A 24,572-nucleotide genomic window follows, 5' to 3' on the forward strand; every position below is an offset into this window, starting at 1 on the left:
TCATGAATACCCCTAACCTGCCTTCCTTGAGCTTCAGACTTGTTGCCATATTGCTCTTTACCAAGTTTCACCACAAAAACTGCCCTATTCTGTTGTTATACCCAGAGGCCCAACCTGCAGGGAGAGATGATGGGTGGGCACAATTGAACTAAATCCAAACAGATGCTGGGGGCCCAGACGAGAGCCCTGGGGCAGCAGCAGCTCTACCCCAGCTCATCCTGGCCACTGGGCTGGCTGTGCAATGCCAAGCTGTATGCCAGCTTCCTGCTCTTCACTGGCTGGACCCTGGATTCAGAGTGCTAGGTGTCTGTACTCCAGCCTAGAGGATGCAAGGACAATGCATCCCTCTCTCTGAAAGCACAAAATAGACTTACAAGTTTGACCCGGCAGATTCCTACAGATGATCAGGGTTTTTGGAGTCACAGCCACCACCACGGTTTTGAATGGCATCCGGGGCTCCAAGGGCGGCTGTGTTCAGGGATCAGGCTGTGCTGGGAGAAACATCCCAGAGGAAAGCATTCTGTAAGGGAGGCACAAGAGCAAGGGCTCGGGGGAGCCAGCAAGGCACCGTACAACCCTTGCAAAATTGGCCAAGGCCAATTAACAAGCTGCAGCTGACAGAGAGGGGAGGATTTCAAGATAAGAGAGATGGCAAGCAGCCTAGAGGAGATCAGAGCTTGGAGGGAAGAATGGAAAAGGCCTCCTGGAAATGAATCTAAGTAGGACTGCTAAGGGAATTTATACTAGTATCTCTCAGGAGGCCTTGGAAAAGGGGACATAGGTAATAGCCTTGTGAGATGCTGGTGAAGATACAGAGTTAGGAGTGGGGGAGAGACAGGAATTAGCTCAAGTAAATAACAAGGGGTGGGGAATGCACAAGTACCTGAGATGGAGTATTTAGAGCAAAATCCAGAGGAAGGGATGAACTACAGCTAAATTATGGAGAAGGAAAAGTACTCTGGCTGTAAACAAAAAGGCTGTGGAAACTCTCAGAACAGACATGCAAGACTCCCTGAAGTTAAAATTACAAGCCAAAGACCATTTGAGTAGTTACTCAAAAGCCAAAGCACTGTGTTGGTGAGGGAAGCACCAGTGAGGGACGCTACACCACACCTCAAATGGAGCAGGTACACATACAGAGAACCTGGCATTCAGTTTGGACAAGCTCTTCATTTTCAAAGCCATTCACTTGCAGACGTGGCCTCCTTGCATTGTGGAGTGCTTGGTACTGGCTGCACTGTATCACTCTACTCCACCCCCTCCATACCCCCACCCACAAACACCCACAAGATGGCAAATGCACCAGACCCACCAGAGGTGCGAATATAGCAGCTATTACACTTTATTTCACTGTGGGGTTTTAAATTTTTTTTATTATTATTTTTCTTCTGATTGACAAAGAAAAGACAGAAAAGTTACAAAAGTAGTAAAAGGCAACAATATCCGCAGGACATCCCTGTTCCCTGCTCCCACCCGGGGCAAGGCAGCCTGCCCCACCTGCTGGCTGGCAGGAACATACCTCTGGGTCCCAGCACCTTGGCAGCTCTTGCTGAGCAAAGCCTAAGGCTGCAGGGCCATGCAGAAGGCTGCCACCCCAGCCATTTGCACAAGGAATGTGCCTCTTAGATGGGTACCAGGCTATGGCTGTCCCATCTCCTGAGCACAGGGATTTGGTCCAAAGGAGCAATGCTTCCTGTCCTGCACTGGGCAGCTTGGTCTGGCAGCAGTTAAAAGGCTGAGGTGTGCCATCCAAACAAGACAAGCGGAATTTCCACAGGGCCAGGAGGAATCAGCAGAGGAATTGCACTCTCTTGGAGATAGGGACTTGCAGGGAACCATGATGGTCTGCCAGAGGTCCCTCACCAGTAAACACAAGTGACCTCTTGGAGGTGGTGCTGGTGCACAGGGTGGCCCACCTGTCACAGTCTGGAGCCAAACAGCAGGCAGAGCAGGGACAGCATCAGGACACACATCCCCTCACCACCTAGCCCAGCTGCTCTGCCTGCCTGAATGACAGGAGTTAGGGAGAAGAGGGGGGGTGGGGGATTCAGGTCCCCAAGCCTACAGCCTTTGGACTTTCCCCAGGGTCTCAGTGAAGGGCCCAGACCAGCTCACTGGATAGCCTCTTGCTGGCAGCTGGATTGACCCTTGGTCTCAACCAGAGAGCAGCATCAAAGACTCTACACTGAGGCAGATTTGAAAAAACAAAAATTATTTTGTATTACTCACAGTTGCTCCTCCTGATCTGGACAAACTATTTGCTTCCCCTTGCACTCAGGTACAGGCTCATGGTGGGCAATGCCTACAGCAAGAGGTTACTCTCTCCACCAGGTGCAGCAAGAGGAAAGGCCTTGTTCCTCTGCCTCAACAGGAGAAGCAAGAGCTTGTCCTGTTAACTCCTGCCTTTGGTACAAAACACACACATGCCTCAAGGACCGATGCCAGACAAACACCAGTGGTAGCAAGGCCTAGCACGGTCCCAACAGCCTCAGAACTGTCTATGGAGAAATGTCCCCCACCTTCACTCAAACTCCTCTCCTGTTTCTTCCACCAATAGCCACAAAATCGACTTTTCCTCCACTCCCTGCTTCATCTGGGAATATTGTCCCACTGATACCAGAGGAGTGTACCTGAATTTAACAAGGGGAGTCAAAAGCTTGCTGGAGACATTAAATTGGTTTGAGTTTGGTTACCTCCACCATCATGTTAGTGGGACAATACTATGGAGAAGTTTTACATACCCCAGAACACACACTGCCTCAGCAGAGAGCAGATCCATGAGCACACAGTCACTCCCAAGTTCTTCTCTTTGATGATGCTGAGAGAACTGAAGGTGGGTGCTGAATTTTCCTGGATGGCCCAACACAGACCTTCCAATTCTAGAATTTCACTCTAACCCCAGACCTACATATGGATGTCTCGGTCTCCCATTTCAATCTCTTTTTGGACAGTATCACTGAGCTGCCAGCAGATCATCTGGAATGCACAGCTAAATGTGCCAGTTACTCCTCCACACACCTCCCTGTTCCCAGGTTTTCTACTTGAGAGAGCTTGATGCGAATGCAATTATAACAATCTCAGAGAGGGATCTTCTTGTTTTGCAAGCAGCTCTGTATGGCCTCTTTCTCCAATCCTAAGCTCACTTCTGAGTGGGAGAAGTGTCAGGTCTATAGCAAAGCCCTGTAGACCCAGGAATCCTTGGGAAACTGACTGGATTTGGTTTCACAGCTTAATCACTCATCCCTGCTGCCATGCAGGTCATACTAACCCCTGAACACCTCCTGGATATCTTCAGTTGCCACCATCCTCACGTTTGACACTGACTTGATGGCAGTTCTTGCAGTTTGTGGACCTGACTGATTTGCTTTGCCCTGAGAGACAAAACTCACTCCCTCTGCCACAGTTCAGATCCATCAGTGGTATGAGAACAGGCACTGCTGCCAAGCCATTTGCTTCCTCTGCCAGAGCAGCTGCGTTGCAAAGATGTGTCATTGCCCCTTCTTCTCCCACCCCTCCCCTTGGGTATCACCACCTCCCCTTCTCCCTGCCAGGCAGGACACCGGCTGATAGTTCCTGAGGTTTTTTGGAGAAACTCCTTCAGTAGGCACATGACGGTTCTTCCACTGGAGCTATCGGGCTCAGCGGCTTCAAGGTGCTGAGGGAACGGAAGGCAAAAGTGGAGGGATCATAGAGAAAGTGGGGCGGTGGGCGGCCTCCGTTGGTGCTCTGCAGGGGAATAAAGAGAGGCACGAAGTCAGTGCTTGTGTCAGCTGCAAACGGTGAAGTTCCTGCCTTGAGTGCTTTGTCATCCCCCTCTCTGACACAATTACACCTCCTTGAATGGGTGGTCATGCTTGCACTAGCAGCAAATGGCACTAACGTAAGCAGTGCGAGCACTTTGCTCCCATCCTTGCTCGTACCCTTCAAGATAAAAAGCAGGCACACCTCCCTTCCTCCAGGACTGAGGTCCCTAGGATCCACCTGACTAGGGCCCATGGCAGCTGTAGCCACTAAGTGAAACAGGGATATCCATGATGCATTTAGAGTACCAGAGTCAGAAAAGTACCATTACCAAAAGGTATCACATCGAAAAGCTAAATTCACTTGGCCTTGAAGTAAGATCTGGTACACTTTTAGAGCATGAAGACAAACCAAGTTATCTCTGGAAACGCATTCTTCAGCCCCATTTTTCAACAGCTCTCCAATAAGGATTTACAAACCACCCTTTCCTAAAGTCCCAGGCATGCTGAAACACTCAAAGGTTTTGGTTCCAGACTCTACAATTTGATGAGGAATGGCTGAGAATTGCTTGGAGGAAAAGATCCAACCCCCAAGGCCTTACAGACTGGTTTTACCATGGCCACTAAAGACCATTCTCTCCCCTTTTGCTCCCAGTGTTCAGAACAGATCCAGAGTAAGGAGGCCAGAAATAGCCATGTACACCCTGCACTGTGTGACAGGACAGAAATGCTGTTTTCCACTAGGCTGTGCTAGGATATGTAGATCCCAGAGGAATTATGGTGCCAAAGAAGTAATTCCACTCTGTTAGATGTGAAGAGCTTTCCTTTAACTTTTTCAGGAACTTTGGTTTGTTTCTTGCCTTATGCAAGCAGAAGCACTAGTGGGACAGCTATTTCACTGATACTTTCTGGCCAGGAGAAGAGGTCTCACTGCTCTACGGTCCAGGAGAGTGTTTAATCATGATTCTGTAGAGTTCATTCCCAAGGAATATGTGGAAAGTTCAGCAGCTCAGACTCATTCAAACATCCCCTACTCTCATTGCACTTCCATCACTCTTGGGAAGGGCTTTACTACTATTTTCACAGAGGTCAGGAAAAGACCCAATGACAAACACGTTGAAAAAAAACCCAAAAACCTACAAGTTGGGCAGAGAAGTGATTGAGAGCAGCCCTGCAGGAAAGGACTTGGGGGTGGTTGTTGATGAAAAACTCAAGGTGAGCCAGCACTGTGCACTCACAGCTCAGAAAGCCAGGGGAATCCTGGGCTGCATCAAAAGCAGAACAGCCAGGAGGTCAAAGGAAGGGATTCTCCCCCTCCATTCTGCTCTTGGTGAGACCCTACCTGGACTACTGTATTCAGCTGTGGAGTCCCTACCAGAAGGACATGAAATTGTTGGAGCAAGTCCAGAAGAAAACATGAAGTTGTTAAGAGGACTGGAGCACCTCCCCAGTGAAGACAGTCTGAGAAAGTTGGAGCTGTTCAGCCTGGAGGGAAAAAGGTAGCATGGAGACCTCACAGGAACCTTCCAGTGTCTGGAAAGGGTCTACACAGAAGCCAGAGAGAGACTCTTCCTCAAGAACTGTAGTGACAGGAAAAGGAGTAACGGATACAAATTGGAAGAGGTAAAATTTAGTTTAGATATTAGGAAGAAATTCTTTCCTGTGAGGGTAGTGAGACACTGGAACAGGTTGCCCAGGGAAGTTGTGAATGCCCCAACCCTGGCAGTGCTCAAGATGAGGCTGGATAAGGCCTTGAGCAGCCTGGTCTGATGGAAGGTGTCCCTACCCATGGCAGGTGGGATTAGAACTAGATGATCTTTAAGGTCACTTCCAACTCTTAACATTCTATGTGATTCAGACTGGGCTCTGGTGTTATGGGACTCCCTGTTCCTTTTCTAGGCCTTTCCTAACTAGAACTATGGTCTCTTTTGCTTAGCCTGCACTGTGGGACTGTTTCTCAAAGAACTAGGCTTTTTAGGAACATTTACTAGCTCTGTCTAACAGAAGACAGGGGTTCATTTTAGCACTTCAGATTCAGGTCTATCACACACCTAACAACATGGCAAGGTGATGTTTTGATGCATCCACCTCTCCTCTGCCTGCATTTTAACTTGTCATCACAAGACAGCAACACACAAATATCCCCTAAAAGCTGCTCAGATGGTTTGTCTCACCCAAACACACACAGCAAATCAGAGTGAGCTAAGGAAGTGTCCAAGCCAGGCCCTGAGTGCTACAATAACTGCAGCAGGATCTGGAAGCCTCTCGTCTCCAAGGCTCTTGGTCACAGCTCAACCCCACTGGGCAGCAGCCTTTATGTAAGGAAAGACCTCTAAAAGCCAGTGTGGGCAGCATGTTCCTGCCTAGTTGGTATCTCTTCTGCAATTAAGACAGGCACTCAAGAATGGAAAATGCCAACATGGTGCTTGGCATCAGCTGTGCCTGGAGTTTCAGCCAGCAAATCATGCCCTGCTACATCCCCCTGACACCTTGGCCAGCAGCATAAGAAACAAGAGAGGCAGATTTAAGGGCCTTTACTCAATAGCCACCTGCTGTGGGGTTATATATGGTGTATGCTCTGGCAGGCCTCAGAGCTGGAAGGTAACATAGCAACCCCTATTCAAAGCTAAGGGGCAGAATAAATCAGCACATTTGTCCTTCTCCAGAGCAGAGAAGGTCCCCTGCCAGTGCCAAGAGGGAATGGAAACAAAGAACCTGGCAGTCCCCTCCATTTTGAAACGCCAGACAGGATTAGGGAAGGCAGCTGAATCCTTTCTTTTTTGGCAGACGGCAGATGAAGAGGCTGGGGAAAGATGGCTCCAAAGGACAGACAGAAGTCATCTACAAAACTCACCAGGCTTTGGGTGGAAAGCTGTGCTATGGTTTCGCTCTGGGTCTTCTTCTGGGGCCAATGTGTGGGACAGAGAGCCTTCCCAGGGTACTGCCAGGACAATGGGCACAGAACAGGTGAGGTGGAAGGTCAGGGATGTAAGAAGATGCAGGAGGATACCGAGATTGACGGGCAGTCATGCAGCTGCAAGCGAGGCTCAAAATGCACCCAATCCTGCCTCTTCATCCTGGCACCTCTCAAGCAGCCACAAGATGACCACTGGCTTTCAACAACTGCAGACAAAGGCAGAGTGAGAATGGGTCTGTGCCCAACTGCAGGCAAAAACAGGAGAGGCAGTAACCTGACTGCCCTCATTCATAGCAACACCCTGGCCAATCTGCACTCCTTTATAACCCTGAGCTACACAGGATCCTCGTGCACCTGCTCCCTGACTGACAGGACAGCACCCCTGGTACTGCCCTTGCTGGAGGTAAGAAACCTCCAAATCCATCAACTCTCTTCTTGCAGAGGAGCATTTTTAGATTGGAGTTCATATCCAGCTCTAGGGATGACCAGGCCTGATCTGGCTTAGTCCAAGACACCATTTGGGATCACAGCATGTGGTGGTCTGGTCCTGATGAGTAGCACAAGGCAAAGCTCTGTAGATGTATTTCCAGAACAAAAACAGATAGAGCCAGCTGCCAGAGAGGGGAAAATGTTCCTGCCACCCTGTCGCTTGGGCCAGCTGCCTCCCTGTAGTCTGGGCAAGCATCCTAGCCAGCCTGCCCTTCTCCTTGGGCACACCATGCCTGGGACTTTGCTTTGACTAGGGAAGGGTGTTAAGAGTTGTTGCCACCGCAGCAGGTCCCCAGGGAGCTTGCCATAAACCTGCCTGACAGCCCCTGGTGAGCAACCCCAGGCGAGCTCCTGCAGAGGCTCCTCAGAGCGCAAACAATACGCACTTGACATTAAAGGCTCATGTGTTCACTCTAATGGCATTCGGACAGCTGGGTACCGCTCACAGAATGGAGCCTAATATGGGCCCTGTGCTAATGGAAATCATTAACCAGAGCCCTCAATTTGCTAAGCAATGTATTTACACAGCTGGAGAATGGCCCGAGTCAGACTCACACGGCTGCCACAGGAGAGCACACAGGCTCAGACATATACTCTGTCAAACACACGTGCTCACTTGCACATGCTCACCTGCCTCAGCTTCTCCCCAGTACACAGGCACTTCCCTGGTCACTTGTGCACATCCCCCTGTGCACACACAGACTCCTGACTCAGAAATCACATGGAGGGCTGTTCCACTCATACAAACCTTGCCTGCTTGTAAAGTAATTCAAGCCATGCAGAGCTGGAACTTCACAGCATCCAGGGGATGGTCTAAGGCACCACAGCTCATCACTGGCTCGTACAGCTGCTCAGAACACAAGGTAGTTCCAGGACCTGAACATGCCCACACTGCCCCACTGCACACCTGATTTGGGTTAGATGAGCTCCTAAGGGAGGTAAACTCATCTTACACATGTTTCAAGCAACTATGCACAAACCACCTTGGTCAAGGGATGCCTCTGCACCCATGTACATGAGCCTACACGCACTGTTCTCACCAATAGCATTATCACCTTTAAATACAGGGGGGCAAATAAACAACCAGGTTTGAAACATATCTGAAGTGTATTAACAAAGAAGTACACCTAAATGTAGTGAGTGGAGGGAGGTGCCTAAAAGAAGGCCAGTAAGAATAAACATCACAGAAGAAATGCTGATTTCAATCATGTCAGCAGCTCTTAGAAAACAGACAAATGCACAACTGTTCCATAAACCCATCTGTAACATAATTGTACATTTCAGCAAGAGTATAGAGGAAGAAGACAAACATGTGAACCTAAATCTATTAATATGAAGCCATATTCCTCCTAGAAACAGGTCACTCACTCCTATGAAGTCTGGGGAAATATCTCAAATGCAGACAGTAACATGATTTTGGTCTCATGATTCCATAGAATCATGGTTCTCCTCTCTGGACAAAGCCAAAGTGAGCACAGGTCCAAGTGAGCTTTCAGCTATGGGAATGACAATCCCCATAGGAGTGGGGAAACGCAGCTACCCAACACAACAATGTCTTCGAAGGGAGTGGTGTGCTAGGGGAGATGGAACATTAAGAGGACTCTTTGGTCCTCTTTCTTAAGAGCTCTAGTATCCAGGTGAGATTCAAAACCAGATCAGCTTATGCACTCTGCCAACCCATCCCTACTCAAGGCAAATCCAGCACAGGAGTCCCTTCTTTCCTACTCTTGGGCCTCAGTGGTTGGGAAGTGCTGCTGAGCTCCGTTTAAAGGATGCTGCCTTCCAGTGGTGGGTGAATGATCCCTTTGCAGTCTGTAGACTCACTTGTTAAAAGTCCTTTGGGATGAAAGGCACCATGTAATTGCAAGTTGTAAAGGCACATCCGATATCCACCACCACCCTGTGTGGAAAGGAATAAATCCCCAGAACAGCTTTGGCAAGGACAGATGCCTGCCTGGGATGCTGCCTGTCTGTGAGACAGCTGCCTTGCCCAGGAGTGGGCAGAGCCAGAGGAAGCACCAATATTCAGGCAGGGCACAGAAAGAGTAAAGGCTGTCAGACTCCACAGAGGAACATTTACAGGTACACTGATTTAACTCCACTTTGTCCTCCTTCCTCTCATCCCTGCTAAGTGTTAGAAAATTAACTTCTTCACTCTTCAACTTTGATGTGTGAAGCCATCAACTGTGAGCAAGGGAAGGGGACCCACATGCCTGCTTCTAATTTAATCTAATCTAATAACCCTGTAATTCCAAACAGGGCTCTGCCCAGGCCATTTCCCAGCATCTCTGCCTCTATTTCTTCAATGCATAATACATACATGTCCTGGTTTCTGCTGGGATAAAATTAATATTCTGCCTAGTAGCTGGTGTATCCTGTGGCTTAGATTTAGGATGAGAATAGTGGTGACAGCAATAACTAAACTATCAGTCTGTTAAGCAGTGCTTATACTAAGTTAAGGACTTCTCAGCTTCTCATGCCCTGACAGTGAGAAGGTTTGGAAGGGCACGAGAAGCTGGGAAGGAAACTGCCAGGACATTTGACCCAAACTGGACAAAGGACTTCTCCATACCATATGATGGCATAAGCTGGTGTTTTGCCTTCCCATGTGGAGATGGATGAACACCTTCTTGCCCAGGGGAAGCAGTGAATGAATTCCTTGTTTTGCTTTGCTTGCATGCACAATTTTTGCTTTCTCTATTAAATCGTCTTTATCTCACCCCACAAGCCATCTCACATTTACCCTCCCAATTCTCTCCCCCAACCCACTGGGGTAGCAAGTTGGCAACTTCACCATGGGGTTAAGCCACAACAGTACACTACAGCCAGGATGAATTAATTAACTTTTAGGTGTTTCAACCTTCTGATGAGAGGCGATTTCTTTTCAATTACAGTCTTGCTTCAGGCAGTTTTCAATAAATAGTCGCTGGCAAGCAGGACCAGCTCCTCCAGTGGAGCAACAATTCACATTTAACTGCTTATTCATTAACTCTGATAGGGCCTCTAACAATTTATTCCAGTCACAGACCTGGAGCAGCTCAAGGAGGAAATTTTCACAGGCAAACTTCTTTCCTCCTGAAAGTCTGTCCTACACTCCCAGGTTCACATAGAATTTTATTTCAAGGAATAGTTAAAAAATAGACCATGCCAGAACTTCATTTTATGACTACCCTTTTCTCTTCTCTTCCAAGAAAAAAAAAAAAAAAAAAGGTCATCTCCAAATGTTTTTCTGACAAGGAACCCAAAACTTTGGAGTGGGCACTGTTTTCTTATGATTTTCATTGCCCTCCCCTAAAGGACTGAAAGACCTGTCTGCCATCACCAACATAAAGCTGCCTAACACTTATTTCTTTCCATACCACCACATTGCAAAGAGCAGTTCAACAGTTTACAAACACATCACTGTTCTTCTTAGAAAGGTTTAAAAAAATTTTTAAAAAATCAAATGTTTGCAAATGTGTGTGCAGAGTTGTCAGGTGGCAACTACCAGACTTACAGAGGTGCCACCAGACAGACAACACTGAACCTTTTTGGAAGGTACTTCAAAGGGCCTAGCAGATGCTTGTTGGTCACTTGCCCAAAAGCAGAAATAGCCAGTTTCAGCTCTGGGTCCTTGCTGGCACCAGCATGATAAGCCTTTCTTCTCCTCTCTCACACATCTTTAGATAGGTCTTTGACAAAGCTGACTGCAAGCTTTGATTTTGCCTGCCTGACAACCTGAAGGAAAGAGGCTGCACAATTAAAAGGGACAGATGGGTCATTCAGAGGGGCAGTCTGTTGTTGCTCCCTGGCCAAGTTGGGGAACCCACCACTCCAGGGTCCCAGTAAAGATCATGCTCTGAAGACAAAACAAAGCTCTTAGGACCAAGTGAATGAACCTGTATTTCCCTACTAGTAAGCCATGTCTTGCACCCACTTTTTTTCCTTCTGATAAGAAGTTGCCTGTGCTTCCTGCATATCTGCAGCAGTTCCTGGAAATACTACAGGGTCTACATGTGCCTGAGCAGGAGAAGAGGCAAGCACAAGAGAAGTTCCAAACAAACACAGACACAGGCAAGTCACAATCTGGCCCTAAATCTCCAAGTGCATCTGAATAGAGTCCTTAGTTTTGGTCTGTACACAAGTGACACTACCTCACCCTCTCCTTCCTCTCCACTCTCCCTGTTCCAGCCCTTGCTGTGCAGCAGGAACACTCTCCTCTCAGAGGGATCACACCAGCTGCCTCACAGTTCTCCTCCCTCGGGGCCAGGAAGCCCAGGTACCATGCTTCCCACAGAGCTGGCACGTGGTGCGTACTTGGGCGTGTGCAGCTTCCAGTTTGCATGAGGCCAGGGCAAGCAGATTCCCTCTGGCCAGGCAGGCTGGCACAGAGCAGCACACTGCTTTCAACTTGAAGGGTACACAAATTAAACCTGCAAAGTGAGGATTAATTAGCCTGGCATGAGCAGGCTGCAAACACATGCTGACATGGTGCACTTGCCTCTGGACAAACCACCCCAGCTGTGGAAGCCAAGTGCAGGAAGTAGGTGTATTACGGGAGAGGTGTGTGGGAAAAGAGGATCACAGCTCTAGGGACTGGGAGAGGCAACGGGTGCCAGGTTCCCACAGCCACGCGAACACAAAGGGAGCAGAACAACTGCAGTGGGCCTGGATACAGTGAGCAGGTGTGCCTAATCAGCTATCTTGGACTTGAAGCTCTGACGGAAAACACTGGCTCTCTGTGAGCCTGTGCCATCCCCTACATCTCTCTCTCTCTGCTCCATCACCCAGATATGATCCAGAAGTCATTAAATCTGACCCTCTCTCTGTGAGACGTGCCTTGCCACTTTCCATTCCCTTGAACCACAGTGCCACTAGCCATAGCCACCATCGGCACACAAGGCTGTCCCAGAAGCAATTGGGCAGCACCTTGTTTCTACCACTCCCCACCTTCCCATATTCTTAACCCAGACCCACAACTCACATCAGACCACAAAGCAGGAACAGTGCCGAAAATAGGAATTCAGCCTCCTCACTCATCAGCCACTTGCTACTTTTCATGGTGCTGCGTGGATCACAGAGCTCTTGATTATTCCACAAAGTCTGTTCTGTGGGCACTTACATGATTCAACAGGTGCCAGGGCATACATGGCAGGAATTCATGAAAAGCAGGAAGCAATAAAAGTTCTTATCCTTACAGAACCAGAAGAGAGACATGACAGTCGCACTTCTAGCTGCTATGGGCAGGCTAAAGGCTGATTAGGCTTTGCCATGAAAAAAGCCAGTAAAAGCCAGATATTTGGAATAGGTTTTAAGAGACAGAGGAATCCCCCCCTTGGCTACACAGGACCCTTCCTCACACTGAGGAAACTCTGGATAAAGTCTTTTGTCAGGAATTATTCAGAACAAGGGCTGATGTTCTCTAGGACCAACTATCACCTTCAGCAGGCAGTTCAGTGGCTGGGTTAGGAGGAGTGTAGGATACCCAAAGGGATTTTCATGCTCCCACTTAGCAGAGGGTCTTCTCCATTTTGCTCAGCAGAGGCGTGACCATCAACTGGAGCCAAGACACCACAGGGGAAACTGGAATGTCAAAATCTCCATGAAGGGCTTCTGACCATAAAGTAATCCAAGGCTGTGACTGGCCAGGGAGGCAAGTCTCTCTTGTTGATTCTAAGATCAGGGTCAGGTTTAGACAGTCAGTCACATACTAGAAATAACCAAGAAGGGTTTGAGAAACTGTTAGCAAGCTGCAGTTTGGGATTGCTGCTGCCTGACATACCCTAGGTAAATGATGTGGTATGAATAAGGATACAGCTCTAGGAACATGGCCTAAAGTTCTCATCACTCTCTCTTCAGGTGAATTACACCTTCTGCTGGTTTCTCAGGGTAACTCACTCTGAAATTGCAATCATGGTATTTATCTGTATATTTATATGCATCCAATGCTAAATGCTTGCACAGCTCCTTGGAAGCCTGTGATGGAAGAAGCAATATCTGTGGGGGTTATATATATGTATGCGTATATATGTGTGTGTGTGTGTGTGTATGTGTGTGTGTGTATATGTGTGTGTGTGTATGTGTGTGTGTGTGTGTGTGTGTGTGTGTGTGTGTATGTATGTGTGTGTGTGTGTGTGTGTGTATGTGTGTGTGTGTGTGTATGTGTGTGTGTGTGTATGTGTGTGTGTGTGTGTATATGTGTGTGTGTGTGTGTGTGTGTGTGTGTGTGTGTGTATGTGTGTGTGTGTGTGTGTGTGTGTATATATATATATACATATGTATGTATACACACACTGAACCTTCTGATTTTTTTTAGAGATCCTTACTTAGTGCTGCACAGCCAGAACAAGAGGTTTACACCAATACTGCTGTCACCTGGTACGCCTCGCACATGTGACTAGCTCAGGCATCTGCCCAGAAGGCTCTGGCCAGCATATCTCCTGTTCAGCTCCAAGCTGAAAAGGTCCCTTGTTTTAAAAGCAGGGAAGCCAGCATGTTTCTCCAGTGGCCTTTTAGGATGCAGAGTAAGAGATAAGAGACAGGGAAGTCATTCGAGGGATCTGGCCCCTGTCCAAGCAGAGGGCGTTCTCAGCATTGATAAGATCAAGGCAAGAGCACAAGAGGTTTATGTTCTGATTTAAAATTCTTATTTTTACATAGCAGAAAACATCTCTCTGATCAGTCAGGTTATCAGATTGGCCTTGAAATCCTTCCTTCCTTTCTGCCAGCCCCAACAAGATCCTTGAGACACAACTGGTAAGCCCCTGGGTGTCTTCTACCCACCTACTGCTGTAAAGACAAGTTCAGCTCCACTAATCCCATTCAGAGACTGCATGTAAAAGTTTGTCAAGGAGAAACAAAAACAGGAATAAATGACAGACTGTTAACCCTCATCCCAAGATAGCCTGGAGAATTGAAGACTGGTGATATTATAGATACACTGGAAGACAGGTCTCTGCATTCAGAGCTGACCAAGCCTGGTCTAGGGCAGAGCTGCGTCCCACATGCACATGGTCACCTCTTTCCAGCGCCAAGGAATTGTCTCCACTGCAAAACATGTCAACATGCAAACACAATCTGGACACCAGAACACCTACAACATGTGGGTACCCCTCTCCCACTTCCAGTGCCTTGCTTCCAGTTACAGACATGACACTGGCTGACACTTTGAGGCACCAGGGACCAGGTCTGTACACTCACACTGCCCAGCTCATGTGCAACACCCACATAGGCCAATACCTGCCCCAACCTTGCAGTGGCATGTGCTTTGCTACATTTACCTATTATGTACAAATCCATAGCTCATGTACATGCTGTCATCTCTAATTTATCTCTTCCCACTTGCCCACAGGGGATGCTTCTTCTGTCCCATTATCCTTTACTGGGTGGGAACAGAAGCAAGATTTTTTTCCTTTTTAATACTATTTGCTCTTCACTGTAGGCTGCTACCTCTCACAGCGCTATTCCTGAAAACATTTCAAACTGAGCAGCTACATATTAGAAAAGGTCATCAATGTCTCTTCCATAATCTGTTAGGCTCTTAAGAGTAGTCACATCACTATCCCATCACCCCACTTAAGAGCCACCGAGTGAGTGGAAAGGCTGTAGCTGCTCACCACCTGAGCCAGCCCTTGGGAAACTTAAGCACAGGAAACAAGAGAAAAGTGACACCTTAGTGTTAAAACAGCAGCAGGTCACCTGCTTAAGAAAGACTACTAAGGACCACAAACATTTCCAAAGGCTGTAGCTGTGTTTCCATGCCAGAAGGCAAAGACACTGCCCCTCCATCTCACCTTCTCATGGGAGACTCTTCCAGCAGAAGACAGAGGAAGGAATAGCTGTAATGACGCATGAGAAAACAACATCTTGCACCCTGACACACCAGCAAAGCCCCTAGATGTCAAGGCAACCAAAATATCAGCCAGGAGGAGGGTTTTTTTAAAAGCAAGCATCATCTTACAACCATATGAGACTGATCTCAGCAAAAACAGGATGAAAATATTTCACTGCTGATGATATTAGAAGGTCACTTTCATCACTGTCCTCACAGAAGATGAAATAAGCACTATCCTTTCTCCTACGAGTTATTCAGCAGCAGGAAAACTGAAGGGAGAAATCAAGGATCCTTGCTTCAAATCCCTGGCACAAGCCATTAGATATCCTGCCTGCTCCTCAGATCAGTTCACACACTGCCTGTTCATCCAGCTGTACACTGTCTGGATATCTGTGACCATCTCAGTTCAGAAAGAGACTCTACCTGAGCTGAAACAGGAACACTTGTGCATCAGTGCTACAGTGACACGAGCAAAGTGGTTCACATGGTGATGTTTCCTGTTCAGACACACAGACAGCTGCCTGGTGCCTCCTGTAACAGCTCGTCAACCCATCACTATGAGATCTGTCTTCATTTCTTTTACCCTCACCACATTGGACAGGTTCCAACAATGAACCTGTGCCACCAGACCCTCAGCAACAGAGAGCCAAGCCTCTCACCTTGCCTCCTGCTATCACTCTTGGCAAAAAGCCACATCCAGTAGGGCCTTAGAATAGCCCTTCCAATAGAACTTAGGTCCCTAGGGTGCTCTGACTCCACTACTGAATGCTGGACAAGACCCAGAAGTCACAGAAGGGTTGAGGTTGCTCTAGAGATAGCTGAGTTCAAACCCTCTCCCCTGAGCAGAGTCAGCAGGAGCCTGTTGCCCAGGACTGCATCCTGGCACACCATGGCTCTTTCCATGGACAGAAATTCCACGATTTCTCTGGGCAACCTGAGTATCTTACATCTCTACTTGTGCCCTTTACCTCCTCTTCGGCTGCTGGGCAACACTGAGAAGGAATACCATGCCAAGCATGTCCTGCTGGCTGGACTGGGGTTTCCCTTTGTACGATGAGAGTATGGCACTGTTTTTCAGAAGTACTGACCTCTCTCAGCTGCTTCCAGAGCTGAGGCACTTCAGCAAAGAGTTCTGCCAGGGACCTGCTGCTTCCTTTCTCAGCTGGGTACACAAAAGTGGGCATTCACAATCCCTTGAAAAATGAAGGCAAAAATGCACCTTTACTTAACAGCTCTGCCACCACAACAGACCAGCAAGAGGCTGTGAAGTATCACATGCTATTATCATGGAAGCCACAAGTGCCTCAGGTGGAAAGGCACTGTCCCAGCTTGGCAAGGCTGGCCAGAGAAGAGTGGATTTGGTGCCATCTGTCAGAGAAGTGTGCTCTCAGTTTCTGCTGTTTATTTTACTGCAAGCTGACGTGGGCTCAAGGAGCAAAGGGATAATTCTCCTTTCAGATTCTCCAGGGACACAACAGTAAGCCACAATAATGTGCTTAAGGTGTCAGGAAGCCACCTCACCGAGGCATCACTGAGACCCAAGGGACTAGAGAACCATCACCAAGCACCACTAGAAATAGTTGGTGTCCAGGGACAGACACCCAGAAAAAACCCAGTGAAAGAGCATGGGGCAGGCATAAAGGAAGGTGATAAACAAGATGTGCTAAAACATTGCAGCAGGATTAGACAGCTGGCAGGTCTGAAGGGCAGGCACAGCCTGGGGAGAGCTCATGGGGCACAGAAGGACACAACTATATTGAAAACAATCCAGGCAGAAGCACATGAAAGCACATAGAAGATCCAGATTAATTGTGCAATCAGAAGTACCGGGTCACTGTGTGGCTGCTGGAAGACAGGACTGAAGAGCCCTGACAGAAGGTGTTTGAGAAGTCAGAAAAATACCACCCCCAGCTGTGCACCAGCTCTACCTGCTCCTCCTCCTCTCAGATACCAAATTCATTTCCAGAGCATTGATGGGCAAGGACATCCAACAGCAAGCTTATCAACTGCACCACTTCTGGATACACAAAGGCAGCGTTCCTATTGCCTGCTGGGCAAGGTAAAAACCTTGAAAGGATCCTGATCTGTCATTCATCCCTCTTGCAAGGCTACAAAAAACACTGCAGTTAAAATAGCAGCTTCATAATGAAGGATATTTGTTTTCTTCCCCCTAATCTGTTTTTTCCTGTATATCACAAACATGGAGGATCATGTGGACTGAGGTACACCTGCTTTGGTGACAACATGCAAGGTCACAAACAAACAGAATTATAGAATGTTTTGGGTTGGAAGGGACCTTCAAGATTATTAGTTCCAATACTCCTGCCATGACAAGGACACCTTCTACTAGACCAAATTGCTCAGAATCCCATCCAACCTGGCCACAATTCTTCTTCCAGGGATGGGGCAGCCACAGCTTGTCTGCTCCAGTGCATTCATCACCCTCACTGTAAAGATTTCTTCACAAAATCTAATCTAAATCTACTGTCCTTCAGCTTAAAGCTATTCCCCCTTGTTCTATCACTACACACTCCTGTGAAAAAGTCCCTCTCCAGCTCCCTTGTATCCTTCCAGTACCCCTTAGGAACTGGAAGGTGATACAAGGTCTCCTAGGAGCCTTTATCTTCTCCAGGCAGAGCAGACCCTGCTTTCTCAGCCTGTCTTTGTAGGGAAGGTGCTGCAGTCCTGTTAATAACCTTACAGCCCTCCTCTGGACTTGCTCCAACAGTTAGATGTCTTTCTTTGTTCAGGGACTCCAGAGCTGGATGCAGTATGCCAGGTGGAGTCTCACCAGAGCAGAGTAGAGGGGGAGAATCACCTCCCTCAACCTACTTGTCACATTGCTCTTTGATTCAGCCCAGGATACATCTCCCACACGACCATACAGCACTGACCAAAAGAAATACAAGGTACCCACAAAGGAAGCAGGGGTTGGCTGATGAGTCCAGGAACGTGCTGCTAAAGACAAAACTCTCAGAGGAGCAGGTAACAAATCTACAAGGACGAGACTTGAGCATATCTGATAGGGATGCAGGCTGTCAAGCATAGAGAGGCTCGGGACTCTGCAGCTTCATCCCAGCTAAAAAGTCATCCAAGCAATGTAGCTCTTACCTGTCATCACCCAGTCCCACATGCCACGTGGTTCTGCAAACACTGGTGCATCATGCAGGTACAGTCCCTTCCCACCAGCTATCTACCAGACCTCTCACCCCTACCAAACACCACTTGGTCAAGAAGGATCCAGACAACACCCTGCCAGACAACTATGCTGTATGAGCTCACAGCATGGGATGTAGACTTTGACACCAAGGAAGCTTTGAAATCACGGTCTCCAAAATGGAAAAGACAATGTATTACTGTCAGCACCTAACCTAAATTGCAACTACATTCTATACTCCACACTAGCAACTTTTGTTATGCAGCTGATCAAGCCACAAGAAATCTCCAGAAATCATCTTCTGGACACAGATGTTCAGAGAATCACCACATCAGGTATATGTGGAAAGATGAAGGAACTGCACCAGAAAAGGGGCAACTTACACGAATTTTAATTACTCTAGTCTTCACTCCACAATTCTTCTTGAGCAGCATCTTCTGAAAGAGAAGTAGAATCCAGGGATTAGTAGAAAGAGCATGAATGAACAGAAAGAGGGATATTGTAAGGAGTCCCTTTTAATCAACACTTTATTAAAACAAGATGGATGGATGGTTAAGTGGGATATGAAAGATTAAGAATTACCAAAGGTGACCAGCATGTATATCAAACTAATCTGAGACTGTCTCACACAGCCTGCAGAGTCCTCTGGCCTAGGTTTTGAAAGAATATACTAGAAATTTCACAAGGAAACTGATAGAACAACTGCTTGAAAGGAAATTTCTTCTTAATTTCCAACAATTAGTGGTTAAACTTTGCCCTGAAGCAGGTGAATTTACCTTCCTCTACAAAGGAAAAAATTGTCTATTTCATGTAAATGTGGATGTTCCCATTATTAAACAGATATTTGCATTATGCTTATTTATTTAGAAAGAAAAAAAAGGGCAAAAAGCACCTGCCTGCAGTTCTAAATCTCTTTGCCATATATTGCAAGAGTCATTAAAGTTGTCATAACATGAACCACACAACTTAGCAAACAGGATATACTTGAACCAGCAATTATTCTGGGAAATTACAGAAATAAACAGGTGAGTTGAACTTCTATCCCAGTTTTGAGGCAGTGTTTTGAAAGCTGGCAAGTGCATAAAATCATTCTTTCCCCTCAAAAAAATTGTCACGAAACAACTCCCAAGTGGAAAAACAAGGCTTCAAGAGAACAGTTCTTTCATTTAAAAAAAATACTTTAACTATATTTTTTACACTGAAAATCCTGGTGAAGGAGGCATGTCAGAAAAAATCTTCTCCATCAGCTTTTGAAAAAAATAAAAGATTTTCCTCGCTTCTGTTTTTAACACTTCTCCAGTTGGAAAGCTGTGAAGTATGGGAAAACACTCCCCACAATCACATGCTTTTACAAAGTGTTTTTCAGATGAAGCTCTTAAAGGCTGTAGAAAGACATCCCACCATTTTACCAATATGAGTGGTAAATAGTGAAACCTTTCTATTTTCTCTCTTTTTGCTTGTATACTTCTGCTTTCTCTAGCACAAAGCAAGATAAAAAGCAGCACAGTACTGGGAGGCTTGGAAACTCAAAAAGCTTAAAAAAAAAACAAAGCATACAAACAACCTCCAAAAAAAAATTCAGAAGAAAAAGCACCACCCCAGAACTGAAGTCAGTGCTTAGGTGAAAGTATTTATTATTTTTCCAGTAGAAAGTACTGCTGGGAGGTGGGAAGTAGTCCCATTCCTCCACCACCCTCTGTCACTCTACATCCCATAAGCACATCTTAGCAGTCCCAATCCACATTACTGCCCAAAACTTGGAGAGGGAGTTAGAGATCCTCCCAGCATTTCTAAGCACATCAGCCTCTTTGATCTAAAATCCAGAACTTGGCACACACGTCCCACTTTGAAACTTTCACATGAATAGTTTGGGGCTCAAGGACAGTGTATTTTACTATCCAAGCATGCATGGGGGAAGAAGGGAGGTGCTGCAAAGATTTTGAGCTTTTTCTGTTAATCCTTGAGCAGGTGAATCCTACTGCTGTCTCCATTATCAAAGGACTCAACAGTAGCCATGCCTGTCTGCTCTGATCCCAGGTCTGACCTGGCAGCACAGCTCCAAGGTTTCTAACCCAAAAAGACCCAACAGTTCTTTGCACAAACCAGGCAGGAGACAAAGGGAACTGCTGAACTGAGCTAGCCCAGCCCACAGCTGTCCAACTAAACAAGAAATCCTGGGAATTCATATAAAATATTTCTGGACTCAGCTCCCAGCCAGGCTGCAAGGCACTATGGTAAGGCTGGTATTTCTTGTGAGGTCACTGCCTTTGTTAAGGCCCCCTTCCTTAAGAGAAGGAAGGAAAGCTTGGTAGGGCTGACAAAACCCAGGGTGCAAGGAAGGGCAAAGTAAGAAGCTGTGAGGTCTTGCAAAGTTTTGGTCTCTCCTTGAGTTTTTCTTCCAGGTGCTGTGGAATGTTGGCTGGTGGGATGAGATAGGTAGGCTAGATAGCTCAAGCCACAAGCCCACAGGTGGGATAGAGTGTGCAAGACAAAGTCAGGCTGAGCAATGAAAATTAGAATAAGGACTCATGATTTTGAGCCCCATCCTTTAGGGGGAAAATGCTGTTAGAGCAGAACATACCCTGCTGCATGCCATATGACTACAAGTTGTTTGACTTTGAGTGAGACCCTCAGCTTCCCGAGGCTACTGTAAAGCTGAGCTTTATAGTGGCACTTGGCTGAACCCCCAGGATGAAGTGAGGCTGTGACACAAAATTCTACATCGCCTCAGTAGCGCCACTGAATCCTCTGCTGAAAGGGGAAAAACAGAACTCTGCTGGCCAAGGAGCAAGTAAAACACCTTCCAGTACAGTCCAGTGGGATTAAATGCCTAGCATGGTCACACCCACAGGTCCCCCAGTGACTTCATCAGGGTGCAACAAAAGACGTTATTTCCCAACTAAAATCAGCAGAGGCAGCAAGATATTTACCCATCCTGGCCTTATATTAAAACATATAGGGAGGACCAACAGAGACAGAAATTGCAAGATGACACCAAAGAGTGAATGAAAGGTTTGAGCTAGCCTGTAGGTAGATGGGACAACCAGCCAGACTCCTCCAAGAGAGATTCAAGTGCTCAGCTGTATCCCAAATACTACTCTTCTGGCAGAAAACAGAAGTATTCTTTCAGTGATGCTGTTGTGATAAGCTTTAATTATACGAGAATCTTACCACTAGTTACGCTACTGCTATGGTTTGCAAGGGTCTCATTGTGCAGCAAGAGCAAGACACCCTAGAAAATTTTTGTTCCTCTTGTGTTTCCTTTTGATGAACTAAGTAGAAAAATAAAAACATGACATCCCCTTATCCACAGGCTGTTGAACTGGAGCATAAACCTCAGCATATGAAGCTCCCTGGAGCTCTCTTATTTCCACTTAGACTGAAACCAGAGCAAGACCACTTCTGCTGCACTCTCACAGCTTCCAGATCCCACATCATAGTAAAATCTGAAACAGAGAGCTGGAGAGAGAGAGAGCAAGCCAGCCACATAATCCTGCAGATGAGAATGAATACATGGAAGGCAAGTTATCAAATGTTATTCTATTTAATCAAATTGCTTCCACATCACTTGCAGCCACACACTTTCTCCACCCAGCACAGTAGAGCCATGCTTTAGAAAAAGTAAGTCAAGCCATCTTTGAATGGTTTTCCATCCCTCAGTCTTCCCTTTTCTTGCCAAACCTGAGCACAGACTTTCGGACAGGGAAGCTAAAATGCAGTGCTGCCTAGCAACAGCCAGGGACTTTCCACAGCAGCCTCTCCTCATCCTCCCTCTGGAGACCTCCACGTCACAAGCCAACCACGAGATGCAGCAACTCATTAACTCCTATTTACACAGATACAAGGCAGAGCTGAAATAACATTTATTTGGCTACATGACTTGCAGTGGCCTAAAGCAGGGGAAACTGCCTATAAGAAAGGTGACATATTCAATTTAGTAACCTTGGGATCATTTCTAACTACTACAGCAATGTGAAAGTGCAGTTTTATTTCCTCAAGCTATTTTCTGGGAGTTATGACAATGAGCAGAGCAGAGATTTGTCAAAGGTCATGGAGGATATTAGTAGCAGAGCTGAGAATAAAACCATAGGGTACGGTTTCCAAAACTTTCTTCCACCTGCAGAAAATGAAATGGAAGAAAAAGAGACAGTGTCCCTATTTCAATTAAAAAGTCCTTCCTGCAGGTCTCTGACAGAACTGCTAGCATCAGAGCTGAAAAATACAGCTTGGGAGCACTATTATTTGCATGAAGGGAAGTTTATTTTGCTATCTACTGCGACTTCTACTAAAAGGAGGAAATGACATGACTAAGGAAATGTTAAAGCCTTTTTGAGGACACAAGAGTTATGCCTCACTCTAAAAGCAAAGCTTAATTGAAACACTTCAGTGTTAACCTTCCAGAAAGCAGCAGAATCAGTTCAGCCCAAGAAACCGCCCACCAATCTCACCTCCTGCTCATAACCCAGAGACTCTCTCAGTCCTGAGCCTGGATTCAAAAGGAAGTTGCAGGGACTGGAAATAAACAGAATCACATATTCACTGAATGAAAGGGAATGAACCCCTGATCTGGTACACGTGCGGCTCTGCTGCACATCACTGACACATCAAAATACCGCCATTAGAACAGACGTGAGCCACCAGCCCTGCTTCTCCTGGAGCACAGCTCTCCAGTCCAGCCTTGCTTCAGGAAATACCTCCAACTGCTTCAGCAGCAGTGCTCCAAGTCCTCCAACACTGACTTGAGCAGTTCTGAACTAACTCAGAAGGAAATGGTGAATGCCTGCATTTGCTTATGCACAAAAGCTACCGCAGAACTATTCTATACAAACTGCACCACCCTGATGACTGTAATATATATTAACAATCAAAATACAGGCATTCTTAATGCAAGATCACTCTAGGAATACTGACATCCCCAAGATGAATTAATTTATGTCACACTGCTGCAACAGTTCAAAACTAAGTATTCAAAACTCTGTCAATGCACAGTTTAAAGAAAGGCATCACAACTTAATTTTCAAATGTTTAAAAGTTTGAACAAACTTCCAAACCAGCAAACAATGCAAAATATTTTACAAAAATAGATATTAATAAACACTTTTCATCTTATGTCTGCTTTTTATAGACACAATTCTGGTTTTAGAATAGTTTCATTTTCACTACCTCCACAAGACAAAACAACTTTTTTGTCCATTAGTGTTGCAGGGGGTGTAAATTGCTATTATTTATTTAATTTTATTTTCTCATTCCAGTTTTAAACTTAGGGGCCGGTCCAGAGCTCGACACAGTCTCACTATTACCGGTTTTCTCAGACTAGTTTAGCCTGTTTCAAGCAAAAGAGCACAGGAACTCTCAATTTCTCAACATAACTCATCATTTAATGACACACTTCATTAAATGCTACATACTGATATACATACAATCAGCTTGTTACAATATAAGAATGTTGCAGGGATTTTCACTTGCTTAATGAAAGAGGTTTCAAAGTTTAAAAAAAAAAATCTGTATTCAGTAACTGTGCTTTAATTTGACTCAAGGATCAGACTTTCCAAAGAACATCAAGCTGGCCAGAAGTCTGCCTTTCTTTAGTTTTGCTAATGACCCTCCACAGGACAAGTGAACTTTAAAGGTATGGACATTTCTGTTTCTTGTTGACATCTTAAGGCTCATGACAGGATACAAAGTTCAAACAGTCCAAATTTTCAGAAAAAGCCTCCTCAGCTCCATAACCCCTGATTTAATTCTATGCTGTTAACCCTACCAGCCAGCTTCCCAGCTGTCCAGAGTCTTCCAGGAACAAGAAGGCAGACCAAGCTTCAATGTCTAGCACAGAAACAGACCGATGATGTTGCTTGCTGTGCTTGCTTTGTTCAAAGAAACAAACAAAAAAAAAAAAGAACTGAAAGAAGAAACAGTATAGGGTGAGGAGAAATTGCACTCTAAGCCACAGGAGAGGGCTGATGAAAAGGGAAAAACCATGCCCAGTGATGCAATGTGCACAGAGAAAATTGCCTCACAGCAAGGCAGGGAGGCAGCTCCATGGCCCATTAAGCCGAGGACTGAAGGGGCCTCAATAAGAAAATCTTGGGACAACAAGCAGAAGCGGATGCTGGTGCAGAGGCAATGCTTACACGTGAGCTCCAGCCCGACGCCAATCCCATTACAGCCAGTGAGCCAGCCAGGGAAGCACAGCCCTATGGCCCTCCTCCGCTGGGAAGGCATTTCAGAGCAAAGAGCCTGCCCCATGTCCTTTCCTCGCAGCCCTCAGAGTCAGCTTTGGGCCAGCAGGAACAACTTTCCCCTGCTGCTGCAAGCTTGTCCCCTAACCCAGCACTGCTGGGGCAGGAGAGCTGCAGAGGGTTAAGGCAGGGCAGGGGTGCAGCTGCAGCGCAGTGGGCAGATGAGGTCAGGGCGCTGCACAAAGTGGCCATTGTGCAGCACACTGTGCCTGTGGGC

General features: G+C 46.5%; 1 protein-coding gene across 3 annotated transcripts in view; it reads right to left on the minus strand.

Moving 5' to 3' along the window:
- Positions 1 to 1,353: 1,353 nt before the first annotated feature.
- LOC119699247 overlaps positions 1,354 to 24,572 on the minus strand; it is a 60,492-nt gene continuing 37,273 nt past the window's right edge. The window contains exons 4-5 of one of the 3 annotated variants that reach the window (XM_038132477.1): positions 18,500 to 18,550; positions 1,354 to 3,726 (exon numbers count right to left, since the gene is read on the minus strand). In XM_038132477.1, coding sequence (XP_037988405.1) covers positions 3,598 to 3,726; positions 18,500 to 18,550 — 180 coding nt within the window. In that variant the 3' untranslated portion in view covers positions 1,354 to 3,597. Of the gene's footprint in view, positions 3,727 to 18,499; positions 18,554 to 24,572 lie in introns of all 3 variants that reach the window. The other 2 variants (XM_038132475.1, XM_038132478.1) reach the window with 2 other exon arrangements.

This window comes from Motacilla alba, chromosome 3 (genome assembly GCF_015832195.1).
Source record: "Motacilla alba alba isolate MOTALB_02 chromosome 3, Motacilla_alba_V1.0_pri, whole genome shotgun sequence".
Lineage (NCBI taxonomy): Eukaryota > Metazoa > Chordata > Aves > Passeriformes > Motacillidae > Motacilla > Motacilla alba.